This window comes from Plectropomus leopardus, chromosome 10 (genome assembly GCF_026936395.1).
Source record: "Plectropomus leopardus strain MGB_pleo_1.0 chromosome 10, ASM2693639v1, whole genome shotgun sequence".
In the NCBI taxonomy this organism is placed as follows: Eukaryota; Metazoa; Chordata; class Actinopteri; order Perciformes; family Serranidae; genus Plectropomus; species Plectropomus leopardus.
This window is the reverse complement of record NC_142185.1, coordinates 7122442-7136965: the sequence shown is the minus strand read 5'-3', so window position 1 is coordinate 7136965 and position 14524 is coordinate 7122442. Positions and strand designations below refer to the sequence as shown.

Below are 14524 nucleotides of genomic sequence, written 5' to 3'. Positions count from 1 at the left end.
AAAAAGCACAGTCTGCTCTGATTGGTGTTTCTGCATTGCAGCCAGGAAATGACTGTAACAGAAAATAATGGTACTTTTTTGCCATGAAAAATCATCAATAAAAGCTTCCAAACACAACGGAACATGTTCCAGCAGAAATATGATCCGAAATTGGGGAGAAATTTACAACATCAGCCAAAAAGTTTATACATTTCCCTGGCATTAGCATGTAGCTACACATAAATAGGCCCAGGGAGTGTACTTACAGCTGGGGAATGACTGTAACAGAGAAAAGCAGCAGTTTTTACGATGAAAAATCAACAAGAAGAGCTTCTAAACACAACCAGACATGTTCCAGCTGGAACATAATCTGAAATCAAGGCAAAATCAACACCATCTGCAACCAAGTTGATGTTTTCTTGATGTTAGCATGTAGCCTTGCTATATGTAAGATTAGTGGTGTTCTTGACTGAACTGGATAACTGCACATTTTACCATAAAAATGATCAAAAAGTTCTACCTGGATCTGCTCCAGCATAAATATGATCCGAAATTGGGGGGAAATTTGCAAAATCAGCATAAAAGTTTTACATGTTTAGCATGTAGCCACATATACATGAGCATTGCACTTCAGGATCCCCTCAAATTTTCAGAGAGAAAATTTCAAAACTTTTTTACGACTTCTCAAGGACCCATAGGACCCCAATGGCTGGGCATTTCTCAAACATATCCGATTTAAACTTTTCAGCTACCTGGCAAATATGAAGTGAGAGATGGAACACAGGGGAGTAAATTACAAAACAACATGATAATAAATGAAATGTCACACATCGACACATTAAAGCTACATTAAGGCGACAGCTACAAAAAATAATTTGTCATCATGTAACATTATGTCAAACTTTATCCGTGAAAGACTACTGTAACAAATTCATTAAACTCAACATAATTTCATGACTTTTCCAAATCATTCAATGTTTTTTGGAAATTCCATGACTTTTTCAGGCCTGGAAAATGTTATTGAGATATTCCATGACTTCCCCAGGTTTTCCATGACCGTGGGAACCCTGTTATTTGCTGCTGGGGAAGAACTGTTACGAAGAATAGCAGAGCTTTCTACCATTAAAATCCCCAATAAAAGCTCCTAAACATAACCTGACATGCTCCAGAAGGAATATGATCTGAAATCAAGGCGAAATTTACAACATTGGCATCCTAGTTTACATGTTTTCCTGACGTTAGCATGTAGCCTCATTTAGCAGTGTAGGCTACATAATGTAAACACTTTAGTGTGCAGCAGCACAGCAGCAGTGTGCCCAGAGCAAATGACTATATAAAGATATCTTGCTAAACTATGCCCCATACCACTGACAAAGTAGAAAAAACTAACAGAAACTTATTAGTCTGAAGCTCTAGGTGTTTGCTCTCAAGTAAGTTTACCTCATTATTTGAAGCTTTGGCCATATTTAATATGAGCACCCTACATTTATCACTATTTAAAAGACACAAAATATCTTAGAGATCCCCTTAAAATGTTATACTTTTCACAGTTTGTCATACTGGCATGGTACACCGTATGTTGGTTTGTGTTTGTATACATGTCTCTATTACTGGGCAATTGTAGAGGGCCTTCTTTTTTATTTTTATAATTGACTTGTCTGAATATGGATTCAACTTTGCACTGACAGGCGCAGTTTTACACAAATTATTTTAAACACTTGTTTATGAGTCTGACCAAAACTAAACACAAAATTTAGTCCCATAAATTAGCTTTTGTTTCTGATTAACTTTTCTATTAAAAAAAACAACAAAAAAACTTCAAAAAGCTTATGTTATAAAGAATATGTTGTTTTGCCAGAGCCCACATTGCTTGATATCTCTGCACCCCCAGAGTGCAAAGCGAGCATAACCCACTGTCAGATTAAGTCCCAGGCTGAATAACACTGCAGTTTTCCTTTGTCAGCTCAGCACATCAGAGCCCTAAACTGCTGGGCATCTCTGTGTTCCAGGTGGTGAGATTAACGCACAAAACTGGCATCAAGAATGTGGCAATTATAACAGGTGCTATTAACATTATGAGAGTGATGAATGGGGGGTCTTGGACCTGTCCACAGAGCCTGAAGTAAATCTGATGAACCTCCAAGAAGACCTGGTCTACCAGAAATCCATGACCCCTACACCAAGACACATTTGCCCATTTGTCCATGCAAACCTTCAATTGGTTGTAGATGCTGCAAAAGAAAAGAGCAAGGCAGAGCACAAGGTTAAGATGGCTCAAAAGGGACCCCACAGTAAAATGCTGAAAGGATGAAGTTTTCCACAATTTAGAAGCCATTAGAAGAACTGACAGTAATCTGTAGTCTAAGAAACAGATCTTGCAAAATCATTTAGTGGTTAAGTTTACAATATATGTCATTCTTGCATTTAGGTTTGAAGTAGCATAGTGAAGCAATGTAAACATCTCACATTAATAGACACTAAACTCACCTTAAATGTTATCAGCCCCTTAAATGGCTGTTGCCAGTTTTCATCAAGGGTAAAGAATTGAGGTAGTGTGGCCATACTTTACTGCCTACATTTGAGTATATTGTTAGGTGGCAACTTCTAGAGGGAGCAAAGAAGGACGTCAGGTGACATAGTTTAAAGAGCAACAAAGTCCATGTAAGGAAGATAACCGGTCAAACAAACTCGGGACTTTTAGCCAGGAGACCACTGCTTGTGTCCCATATAAAACCAAAACTCAGCACTGACTTATTTTGACTGACATAGTTAACTTATGTACTCAACTTACATCACATACGTAACATGAGTTGATTTACCTATATAACAACCCTTATTATAATTTAATAAGCAAACATACGTATCTTAAACAAAACAATGACCTTTTCCCAAACCTAACCAAGTAGTTTTGTTGCCTAAACCTGACAAAATTACATCCGCAATGCTGAAAATGTACCTTTTGGCTCACCAGTGGGTGCAGTTTGCCTTGTCTGCAGCTTTTTGTAGTGATAACAACTGATAATGGCCATTAAATTGGCTGATAACTTCTGAAAGGGGTGCCAAAATCATCTTTCAAATCTGTATGAATGGGGAAATGAATGGAAAACGATGACCTCAAGTTAGTAAAACATCTATAAATAGTTCCAGTAGGGTTCCTGAAGTGGGTGCTGCAGTGTTTGGGTTTGGACATTTGGTCACTAATGTGACAAAAATGATTTGAAGTTAATCAGCTGAAAAAAAAAAGGCTGGCATGGTCCTTCAAAGCGGCAACTTTAATATTCAAACACAGTATTTGAGCCAAAAACATCTCGCCGTGGCGACTTCAAACTTTTAATAAATGGAGAAATCACTCACTGGTTTTTAGGAGTCGGCTTACATTTCACTATTAACTTTTGATGTGTCATATCCTCTGGGTGGAGAAGCGACCATAGCCTCACTAAAGCAGCATAAATCGCGCTAGCAGTTGTCACTACAAGGTTTTAGTGTGGAAAACATCCACTGAGGTTCAATTGAGCCTGACAGCTGGAAGCCTGATCAACAAGCTAGGCTCCGTGTGATGATGGACGCTCCACCCTAACACACCATTTGAGCTGTATGGGAGCTTAGCCCCAAATCATGTTAACAGTAAAATATGGATTATTACATACACCATAATTAAAGTCTGCTGCAGTCTACTGTAGGTAGCACGGCAAGAGCAAAAGTCTCCACAAACAAGTGCTGTCTGGAAATACGAGCCCAGCAGCAACCGTCTCGCACTTTTTCATTAAAAGTTGAGTAATTAGCTGAAACTTTGAGCAGCTCCAAATGAAGCCAGGAAACAGGAAAGTATCTGACTTTCCCATGAGTAAAGGTCATATATCTTTACTGAAAAGGCCATAAAACATGTGTAATGTGAAACTTTATCCAGCCTTCAGCTTTCACTCAGTGGGCTCTACTATTTTGAGCTCAATGATGGCAACACATGCCAAGGCTGCAAAAGCAACCAACACAAATTTTATAGAAGGCAGTGCATATTTGCAATAGAAGTATCTGACAGTTAGAATTTATTGTTTAAGCAGGTAGGTCCTAGTTTCTTGTCGATGAGTAGATGCACACTTCCTTCTGTGAAGTGATACGGTTAGTGGATGTAGCTCAGTAGAGAGAAAATAGTTCCTACATAAAACTGCTCAAAAAAAGGCCTGTAAATTATCTTGAGTAATCAGGTCATGATTTCGGTGTATGTATACAATTTTTAAGCTTAAAAAAATGAAAAACAAATGAATAAAACTGTACCGTTTTACAGTAGGCCATGGGCACGAGTCCTGATAGCCGCTTGTCTCCATGCTCCTGTTGAAGTCTGACAGGCAGTAGCTGACACCACTATCAAACATGTGCCGGTCACATGGTGGAACAACAAATTTGGCTTCCATACCTGGGGAAAACAGACACTTTGCATCAGTTTGAATTTGAGTTAGTTTGTTTGAATTCTTTTAACTAAAGATGAACATCACAGACAGACAGATTTCTGTTCAACGTGTTGCCAATACTCCTTACTAAAAGGCTAAATTTGGAAATGGAGCACAGTAGTGTTTAGGGACCAAAACCACTTGGTTATGTTAAGAGAAAGATTCTGTTTTCACTTCAGATAAGTTGTTTTCATAAGGGATAAGTACATCATAAAGTGACATAAGCACATCATGTAACATGGCTTAACTATATAAAGGATGTCAGTACATATAAGTAAAAGAAGTCATCATTGAATCATAGTTTCACACAGGACACAAACAGCAAATTCCAGGGTCAAAGTCCTGTGTTTGTTTAATTCATCCATAATCCTGACTTTCCACCCAATGCAGACTTTCTCGCTTTTTACACTTTCTATGGGCTTGTAACATTGCGACGTGGCTGAATTAGAGAATTTGTGTCCACCACAACAAAGAGAATTCAATTTCCCTTGGCATTGTTGTGGAGCCGGTATGTAATTTTAACACATTATGTGCCGCCACCATGTAAAATGGTCTAAGAGGTTGTTGTCATTTCAGATATTTCTGTGAGGCCAGATGGCCCGCATACACTCATTTAAGCTTCAAACCCACTTGATGTTTTGCTTTTTGGTGCATGAATTGAACTTCTACATGCATTTAAGTACTTTTTTGAAATTTGGCTTACCTGTCCAGATGAAGACAAGTGCCAGCAAGTATGCAGTGAACACCATCTATTAAAAATAACAACAATCATAAATTATTCTGTATTTGTCATTTTGGACCAACTTTTACGAAGAAGGATGCATATGAAGACAACTTTTTTAATTGCATATACAATGAAGATAAGATAAATGGACTGGTGGCATGCATGAATCGGAGTTCATTGTTTCCTCTGTACAAAGAAAAAAAATTATAATAGTTTTGTCTCAATTTGTATAATCTGTCATGTCCAGGCCCACAGGCACGCTTTCTCTGGCTGGAAAATCCATTTTCTCCACTTCCTTCCCCACATTACAGTGATAATGTGCAATAAAGTACATTGATTAACACCAAATCACAACGGCAATGCATGACCTCCAGAGCAAAACTTTCCTCACTGCTTTAATTTATAAATCTACCCTGACAAGCTTTATTATACTTTGAAAGCAGGATTTTGTGAACAAAAGTCCAGCAACACATTTTGGAAAGAAAAAAACCCAAAAAGCTCTATGAAACAGACGTGATGGCCATCTGCTTCCTGGACATTCCCACAAATTAATGAACTTATCTCGTGGGAGGCAGACACTGAAAACAGATGTTAGCAGGGAATGCAGTGAGAGGAAGATATTCTCCACCTTTTTTCTTCTTTTTTATAAGCACACGTGTAATGTCCGTGCTTGCGTAAAACAAAAACACTGTAAATGCAGTGAATTCTGTAAATCTGTTTCTTACAAGTTCAAAGTTGGAAAGTTACACATGGATAAAAAAAGCAAAAAAATAAACAGATTTAATCTTTCATACTATTTACCTTCATAAAAGTATCACTTATTGTATTCAACAAATGTATCGATTTTTTAAAGCAAAATATTAAAAGCCCAAACAGATAAGCAAAGAGAAAATGCTCTGTAAGCACATACCGCGGGTTTTCTGTTGTTGTTTGAAGTTGTATTGTTTCCTTGTGGATCCCTGGTAAAAAGCCTTGAATGGAACCTGTGCTGGGGATGCTTAAAAATGGTTTACCGGCCAACAAACAGATGTACAAGTGCTCACAAAAAGCCTCTGTGTGATCTGATCCAGTTTTCTTATCGGTGTAACTCACAGCTAATTGGATTGTGAAACAGAAGTGGACAGCCTGCTTCCTTTCCCAGAGTGAGCTGGCTGTTCCCATGCTACCCAAAGACATGTTTCACTAGGACCCCAGGGACTCTTGAGCTAAGAGGCCTCAATGTCAACAAGCCTGTATCTCACAAATATGTTTAGGGGTAATGCAGATGTTTTGTTGTCAGTCTTAAGTCCTATACAAGGTCAAGGTTAGAGATCAGGGGGTGGACATCTCGCTAATCCAGCATGCACAAAGCAAAAGGGGGAAAATATCTCATATGCCAGACTGTTCTCTGGGCAACAGAAAGTGAAACATTCACAACCAGAGGCAGTTTACTTTCCATTTCACCTGAGACTTATGTTTGTGGACTGTGAGCAAGAGCCAAAGCTCCTAGAGGGAACACATTGAAACCTCAATGTTGCCCTCCAGTGTGCACGTACACACAAAGTTTGACTTGCATTTTAGGAAACTTTAATTTAATCAGTTCCTGGAGGCCTGTCTTAACCTTTAGCTAACACTTGCCCTAATTAAGTTAGGAAACATTTAACCATGCCGAATGCAGCTGGAGTAAAACCAAACTGGGAACAACTTCGGTCCCCAAATGCTACTGAAGTTCATAAAAATCATAAAACACACATAAATACATACACTTTGATTTTATGGCTTCTGTCAGTTATAGCATTGCCTGTCCTCAAAGAATTTGTTGGAATTGAAGTGAAAATTTCCACTGGTGTCCAACATGGTGGCGAGGGCTTGACCAAACTGCTTCAATCAGAAGTGACCTGTATGCATGCTTTGTGAGAGTTACAAAATCTGACTTAAAGATTGAAACCTTTTTATAAATCCTTCACTCAATACATCCTGAGAACCTACAGCAGCACAGATATATTTTTGAGCGACTTGCTTGTTTGAAACCACATATTAATACCAAGCAATTATCTCTGGGTCTGAAAAGTACAGCTAATGTTGAAATGCCTTAAAACTGCATTCTTTCTCATGGCCAGCAGGGGGCAACATCATCAGCTTTAAAGAAGAAGTCCAATAGTACTAATACGTTTCAATCCCAACTTGTCACATGTTGTCACTTTGCAGTGGACTTCAGCGTCTACATGTAACTTTTTAGGTATCTGTACAGTGTTGGGGAAGTTACTCAAAAAAAGTAATTAGTTACTTATTACTAGTTACTTCTGTAAATTGTAATGAAATTACTTAACTAGTTACTGCATTTGAAAAGTAACTTCACTACTTATTACTTTACTTTCCCATTTCTTAATTTACCGAGTAGATACAGGACAGCAGTTGAAAGGAGCCTGTCGCCTGGGCATAGAGTGCATTTCACTCGAATATTTTTGTCCTTTCGAGCTATAAACTGAAAGTAGTAGGAATATCGCCACTGGCCGAACCCCCCAGTCTCTGTCTCCGTCTCAGTCTCCGTCTCCATTTCCCTCTCTCCTGTTCGTACCGGCAGCAACGTCACTCGCCCCTCTCTATGCACGCGCCCACACACAGACAGCAGCCGCAGCACGCACATAATTCCTGCGCCACTTAAACAGACAGACACAGCACAGGCAAACACGGCCTAGGTAACGCAGGAAAGCGCGTTCCTGTAGTCTAGTAAAGTAGTGTAGTTACCGATATTTTTAGAGTAATGCGTTACTTTACTTCGTTACCCCAAAAAGTAATATCGTTACAGTAATTCGTTACTTTGTAACTCGTTACCCCCAACACTGTATCTGTATGCATCTGCTGTTTGCATTTCAGGATGCCACTACTGAGATGTCAAGGAATGCACATTATGGGATGATGTGGCACGTGGTTATGTTTAGACAACACAAGTATATGGCAGTCAATGTTGGAACAGCAAACACACATGCTGGCATGGATGGTTATGATTAGGCAAAGGAGGAACATGCTAAGGTGTAGAAAAAAACATCACATTTAGACAAGAAGCAACCAACTGACTCTTAAGTGATAGTCCATTGTTTGTTGGACCCATACACAGATGCCCTCATGCTCCTTATATTATTTTGTTACTGACAGCCATCCTGCTACATTTCATGTGCCACGTTCTCAAGTGACGCCACCCATGTGTGTATCATGTAGATGCGGCAGGTGCCGTCCGACTGTCTGCCAGCAAAAAATAACTGTTACTGGTTCTGTCTGGCTGTTTTCTCACCTGATGCTGTCCAGCAGTGTTCTATGCACGCGTGACAGGTACATTTTGGCTTTAAGGACTTACGCCAAAAACACTGTCAAAACGGCACTATTTTACTTGTTTGGAATGAAAACAGGCTGAATGTACAAAAGTCTGACAAAATGACTCAACTTCTTACTTGATTTATGACATTTGTAAACATGTTACTAATAAGTATATAATCTCAGTTACTAGTTTCATGTCTTCAGTAGCATGATGTTTTTTTTTGTAAATTCCAGTCCCATCTACATTAAAATTGACTATAAAGTAGATAAAAGAGAGTGGCTTCAGTTGGGATATTTTTATATCAACAAATTTAAATACTTTATATTTACAGTGTCACTTGCTCACATATTACTTTAAGAAAAAGATAACATATAATCATTGTATTTTAGCAAATTACTGAGATTTCAGAGACTTCATTTCAGTGGCACCTATCAGTTCAATGGGGTTACCAAAAGCTACATGAAGCCTGTAGGTTTAAATAGACTATTGAGTGTGTTAAGCTTTGCAAAAAAAATGTCAATAACAATAAATTGAGATTTTTTTTAAAAAGTGAAATAGTTGGACTGAGGTTGAAATATAGACCTATACGAACTTCATGCAGTAAACATTCACTCATTGACCTCACAGTGGGTCCTATTCAATTAGGAAAAGCCTTTTTCTTGTTTTTGCCCACATTTTGCTGATTTATAACAAGGTAAGAACTATAAACAATACTGTCCCACCACACTTGGGTAACTGTCCTAACCCTCCCAGGGAGAGCAGACATAATTTGGACTCTTGTATCAGCTCCCAACAAAAATTCAGACAGCTAACACTAGCACCAACTAAAAAATTAGCTTTCCAATGATATGTTTTTTGGATGTGGCATAACTAAAAACAGTAATGTAGAAGATAAATTAAAAAAAAGACAAAAACATTACTTACATGGTGCAGATTTCCAAACTGTGGATATTGGGAAGAACCAACAGAATGCCTCCACTTTGAGGCTGAAAGTGAAGAAGGTTCTGCCCCCAAAACTGTGTGTTTTAAGCCAAAACATGATCTTTTCCTAACCATAACCAGGTGGTTTTGGTGCCTGAACCTAACTACACATTAACCGCAATGTTGTTGACACATAATGTTTCAATGTATCTGCTACATAATAATGTGCAAATGTGACGTATCCGTGGTTTGTAGAAACACACAATGCCAACATTTTTTCTGGCAATTGGGTTGAACCAGAATTGTTGCACCACAGTGGACAGAGCCAGGTATTGACAGAGATGGTTGTGGTGGCGAGCATCCTATTACATACTGGTTATTGTGACCACTGCACACTGGATCACACTCAGCCCTTGCTGTTCATGTGCAGCCACTGTTTGATAAAAACAAGGCCGGCCAGAGTTCTTGCTGCAGGGCTGTTTGGTGTCCTCTGGAGTAATTGCATGATAATCTGCTTCCACAGATCTGCTACTGAGCCTGTTCCCCACTGTAAAAAGAGACTATTTGTTTTAACTTACAAAACTAAGTGTCCAGACTGCTTTGAAATTTTAAGTTGACTGAATTTAAGAAGACAGGTTGAATTCTTACAAAAATGACCCCAACTTGTCTTCTCAAATTCAGTCAACTTCAAATTGGCAAGTTGAGGTATTTTTGTAATGATTCAAATAGATTACTCCAGTAATGAGTCAAATTTGGAGAAAATCTGGAAATGAATCCACATTTCAGCACCTCTGGTTTACCTTGTCTCAAAGTCAATGGTTTTTTTGATTGGGTTTTTGGTTACAAGCCTCAAATAAGGTCTGTGGTTAACACAAGATGAAGAGTATCAAATTTTGCTCTACAACAGAAAATATGTCTGTAAACACTCAACTTGCAAACTTTGAACCTTTTATGTGTCTTAAAAAAACAAAAACTTGCAAACTTGGGGTGGTTGCAGCTCAGATGTAGAGCAGGTCATCCTCTTATCAGAAGATTGATGGCTTGATTCCTGTCTCCTCCAGTCAACATGTCAAAGTATCCTTGGGCAAGATACTGAACCCTAAAATGCTCCGATGCTACGTCATCAGAGTGTGAGTGGGCATAAATGGTTACTGAGTAGCAGGTGGCACCTTGTACGGTAGGCTCGGCCACCAGTGTGTATATGACTGTGCGAATGGGTGAATGTGACATGTAGTGTCCAAATAACAAGTGGCTAATAGAGAAAATAGAACGTCTTTACGCCAAACTGTGCCAAACAGGGCTTTACAGCCTTTTACTGGTAGCGATGCCACCATAGTGTAATTTGTTTTAGCTGAGCAATAACTTTTTACTTCTGGAGATTGCAGTTAGGCTTCAAAAGTCTTGAAAGTGGTGTTCATTTGTGAAGATTATCTTGCAGAACAAAACGTATAAGTACAATAATAATTGAGCTTGTGTTCTGCAATGAGTCAAAATCCAATGGAAAAATCCCAAAGGCTTTTTGATAAGGGATCCACGCCGAAGTTAGCTTCTGGGTTGGCCTATAGAAAAATGTTATCCATGGGGTACTCTATTGTCTACTCAAATCCAGTCAACCTAAAAATTTAAGGCAGCCCAGGCACTAACTTTGTAAGTTACAATAATTTCTTTTTGTTACGTTTTTTTCACCAAATCTATTAGAAGGAACAAATACTCCTTCTGTGCAGAGAATCTTTTAAAAATACTGCTTTTGTAGAATTAAAGTTTTAGAATTTTCTTTCCTGAAAAAAACACACAAGCAAGAGGAGCCAGTTTTTGCACTAATCCTGCTATTTTATTGAAAATCATTCTTAGACCTTTTTTTCTTTTAACCCTACAACCTTGTCAGTCTCTTGTTTAGTGCAGGATATCAGAATCCTCCCAAATATAGGCCTCCTTTTCACTCCTCTCCTTTGAATTATATCCATGAGTGAGGAAAATGACTGACTGTGGAAAATATGACCACCTTTCTGTGGTATTCCATTTGTCTCGACTAAATGACGCTTTGAAAGATGGATCTTTCAGGAGCCCAGTTAAAATATCTCTCAGCGCTGCACTATCAGGTCGTTCCGCTTAAGTGTAAAATTAAACGTTCCAACATTGTTCAGCTATTGCCCACTCATTTGGAGTTGCTAAGCGACGCGTACACATAATATAATCATAATGCATTCGTGAGCGGAGAAAATGCTGAGGAGTGGTCATAAGAAAACATTTCCATTTTCCCTAAATTGAAGGCATAACAGTGTAAGTGACAGAGTACACAGCAGATAGACATGGTTTGGTAAATGCTCTTTGCTTGTGAAAGGCAATGCACGTGCTGTTTGGACAGTGTCTCTTATATAAAGTCATGGAAAATATTTAGTCAGGTAGGAACAAGAGTTAAACCAAGAAGCCATGTACTGTAAACATGATATTTGCTTTAGAAAGGAGGGGAAAACACATAAATCCTTGTTTTGGTCTCTAAGAACTTAACTCTTTTTCCACTTTTGTCACATGCAAACCACCAGCCTGGTATAAGTTTTTATGTGTTCTATAGTGAATTTGCACTAGAAGCAACATGATGATTCAGACGATAAGGTAGCAAGTGGGTGGCAGAAATTCATTTATCGAGGTATAAATTGATTCAGAGAAGATCAGCATGGTTAGACCCATTTTTTTTATAGGGGCAAGTCATACATAATTGGCTTATGTCCTTCAACAACCCCTGCATTTGTTGCACCAAAAGAATGTTGACTGTAGAGTATTAAACGCTGCAACAAGTTTTGGGTGGACTGGCATCTAATCACATTGGCTTTGTTTATACCTGGGACTTACTGTTAAAATGCTATTTCTCCCCTACATTAACTATTACGGTACAAGGTACTACCCTGTGTAAAAGTGAGCGCATGCGCTTGGTGAGTTGTTGTTGTCCTGGCTGTGCATTGAATAAAAGTTCATTAAAACTTCTTAAATGTCGTGTTTATTAGAAGTAACACATACGGGGCAGCCTCTAGCTCACCTGCTAGACTGTACGCCTCATATGCCGAGGCCTTTGCAGCAGCCCGGGTTCAATTCAAGCCTGTGGCCCTTTGCTGCGTGTCATTGCCCCTCTCTCTCCCACATTTCCTGTCATTCTACAGCTGTCCTATCAATAAAGGGAAAAATCCCCCCAAAATAACCTTGAACAAAAAAAGAGGTAACTCTTACATGCATCTTGAGAGATCCAATCACAAGTGGACAGCGGTGAATACAAGTGTCAATGATCACCAAGATGCAATGAGATCTGATTGGAATTAGGAAAATTTTGCTTAGGGAACCGAATGTGCTAGGTGCGGCACTGCTTACCAGCCTTTTGGGACTGGAGATTGAAATGTCTTGTAATATGCCAGTTGTTCAATGGAACAAGTGTCCTCCATCACCATGCAGCTGCATATGTGGGTGGGGAGAAATTGCAAAGTGCCTTAAAATGTCAGTGGGTTAGAATTATTTGTCCAAATTGGAGTTTGGGCTGGAAAGTCGGAAATTTCAGCATGCAAAGTAATGCATTACTGTCTGCCACAGTCTTTTTTACACCACCGCCGTGGGAGGCGCAGCAAGAAATCCCCAGATTCTATACATAATGGTTATAATTAAAAAAAAAAAAATTTTACAAGCCAGAATCTTAAGTTCACTCCTAATGGTATATGATGCTCATGTGCCAGTAATGATTTTCTGATATACAATTCATACATTAAAAAAAACCAAACCAAACCAAACCAACAAAACAAAACAAAACAAAACAAAACAAAACAAAACAAAACAAAACAAAACAAAACAAAACAAAACAAAACAAAACAAAACAAAACAAAAAATAATGAAACTTAGCATTCATTATATTTTCTTTTTCCCCCATTGGTCCCGTTGCAAATGTTTTTTCCCAGTCTGTAAGTGGCAGAATCAGGCAAAGTGAGGATAGATGGCCCTGCCAGACATTACTTCATACTCCTAGACCTGCTAAGGTGAAACGTGTTCACACTGAGCTACAGTGACATCACATCGGAGCTGCACTTCAAGACTGGAAACCCTAGCGCGCATCCTGGGGTCAGTAAAAGATGAGGAAATATATTCCTCATGTAATGGGCGACAGTTTTCCTGTTAGTGCACAGTCTCCAAGAGGTGCAGCATGCACTTCTGTGTATTAGTCCATCATTACATCCCATGTCACTAAACGATCATCATTCATGTCCCTCTTGCTCCTCATCAGTACGGATAGTCAAATGCTGTAACCTTAATTTTTGTGTTTTAATTAATAAATCAGGGCAGCACAGTGGCGTCGTGGTTAGCACTGTTGCCTCACAGCAAGAGGACCCCTAGTTCAATCCCTGGTTGCAACGGAGTTCGGTCCATGGGCGGGGGCCCTTCTGTGCAGAGTTTGCATGTTCTCCCCATGTCTGTCTCTCCGGGGTCTGTGGCTTCCTCCCACATTCCAAAGACATGCAGGTCAGGTTGATTGGTGACTCTAAATTGTGTGACTGTGAGTGTGTATGGTTGTCTGTCTTTTTGTGTTGGCCCTGCGATAGTCTGGTGACCTGTCCAGGGTATACCCCGCCTTCCGCCTGATGACAGCTGGGATTGGCCCCCCTGTGACCCTTGCCAGGACAATTAATAAATCAAAGTTAAATATTAAATATTGATAGCGCTTGTAAAAATACTGTATTCCTTGTGAAGTTCTTGAGACATCCATTATGAAGAGAAACATTTTTTAGCTACTTTTTGACCTGACCTGTTTAGGAGGGTGGAGTTCGGTGCCTGAGGCTGACCTGATCAGGTCCAGTCGATCAATCTAAGACAGACACAGAGACATTCTAGGCCAAAGAGATAGAGACTTTCCTGTGTGATGAGCTTCACTAGTTGTTGCTCCAGAGCGACTGAAGAAGAATCTGCCAGACTTTGCCTCTGAGGATTCCACCTGAGGCCCAAGAAAAGATAGGTACCTCCAAGAGGAGTCCCAGTTCAACCAAATGCCCTAAAAGGGCACCTATAGAGAATCCACCAGACTCTACTAGAAAAAGTCAGACCCTGATGGACTACAGTACTCGAGCCTCAAAGAAAGCCAGATGCCCACCAGGGGAATTCTTTTGTGAAAAAATCTGGTACTGGGTGCTC

The 14524-nt window shown here is 39.4% G+C and overlaps 1 protein-coding gene across 1 annotated transcript; it reads right to left on the bottom strand.

Moving 5' to 3' along the window:
* Positions 1–1289: 1289 nt before the first annotated feature.
* Positions 1290–6274, bottom strand: LOC121948689 (receptor activity-modifying protein 1). Its single transcript, XM_042494089.2, has 4 exons — positions 6059–6274; positions 5128–5173; positions 4252–4390; positions 1290–2210 (listed from the first exon to the last, which is right to left on the bottom strand). Exons 2-4 carry the CDS (start codon positions 5171–5173, stop codon positions 1952–1954), a joined length of 444 nt encoding a protein of 147 aa, XP_042350023.2. The 5' UTR covers positions 6059–6274; the 3' UTR covers positions 1290–1951.
* Between the last annotated feature and the right edge of the window lie 8250 nt (positions 6275–14524).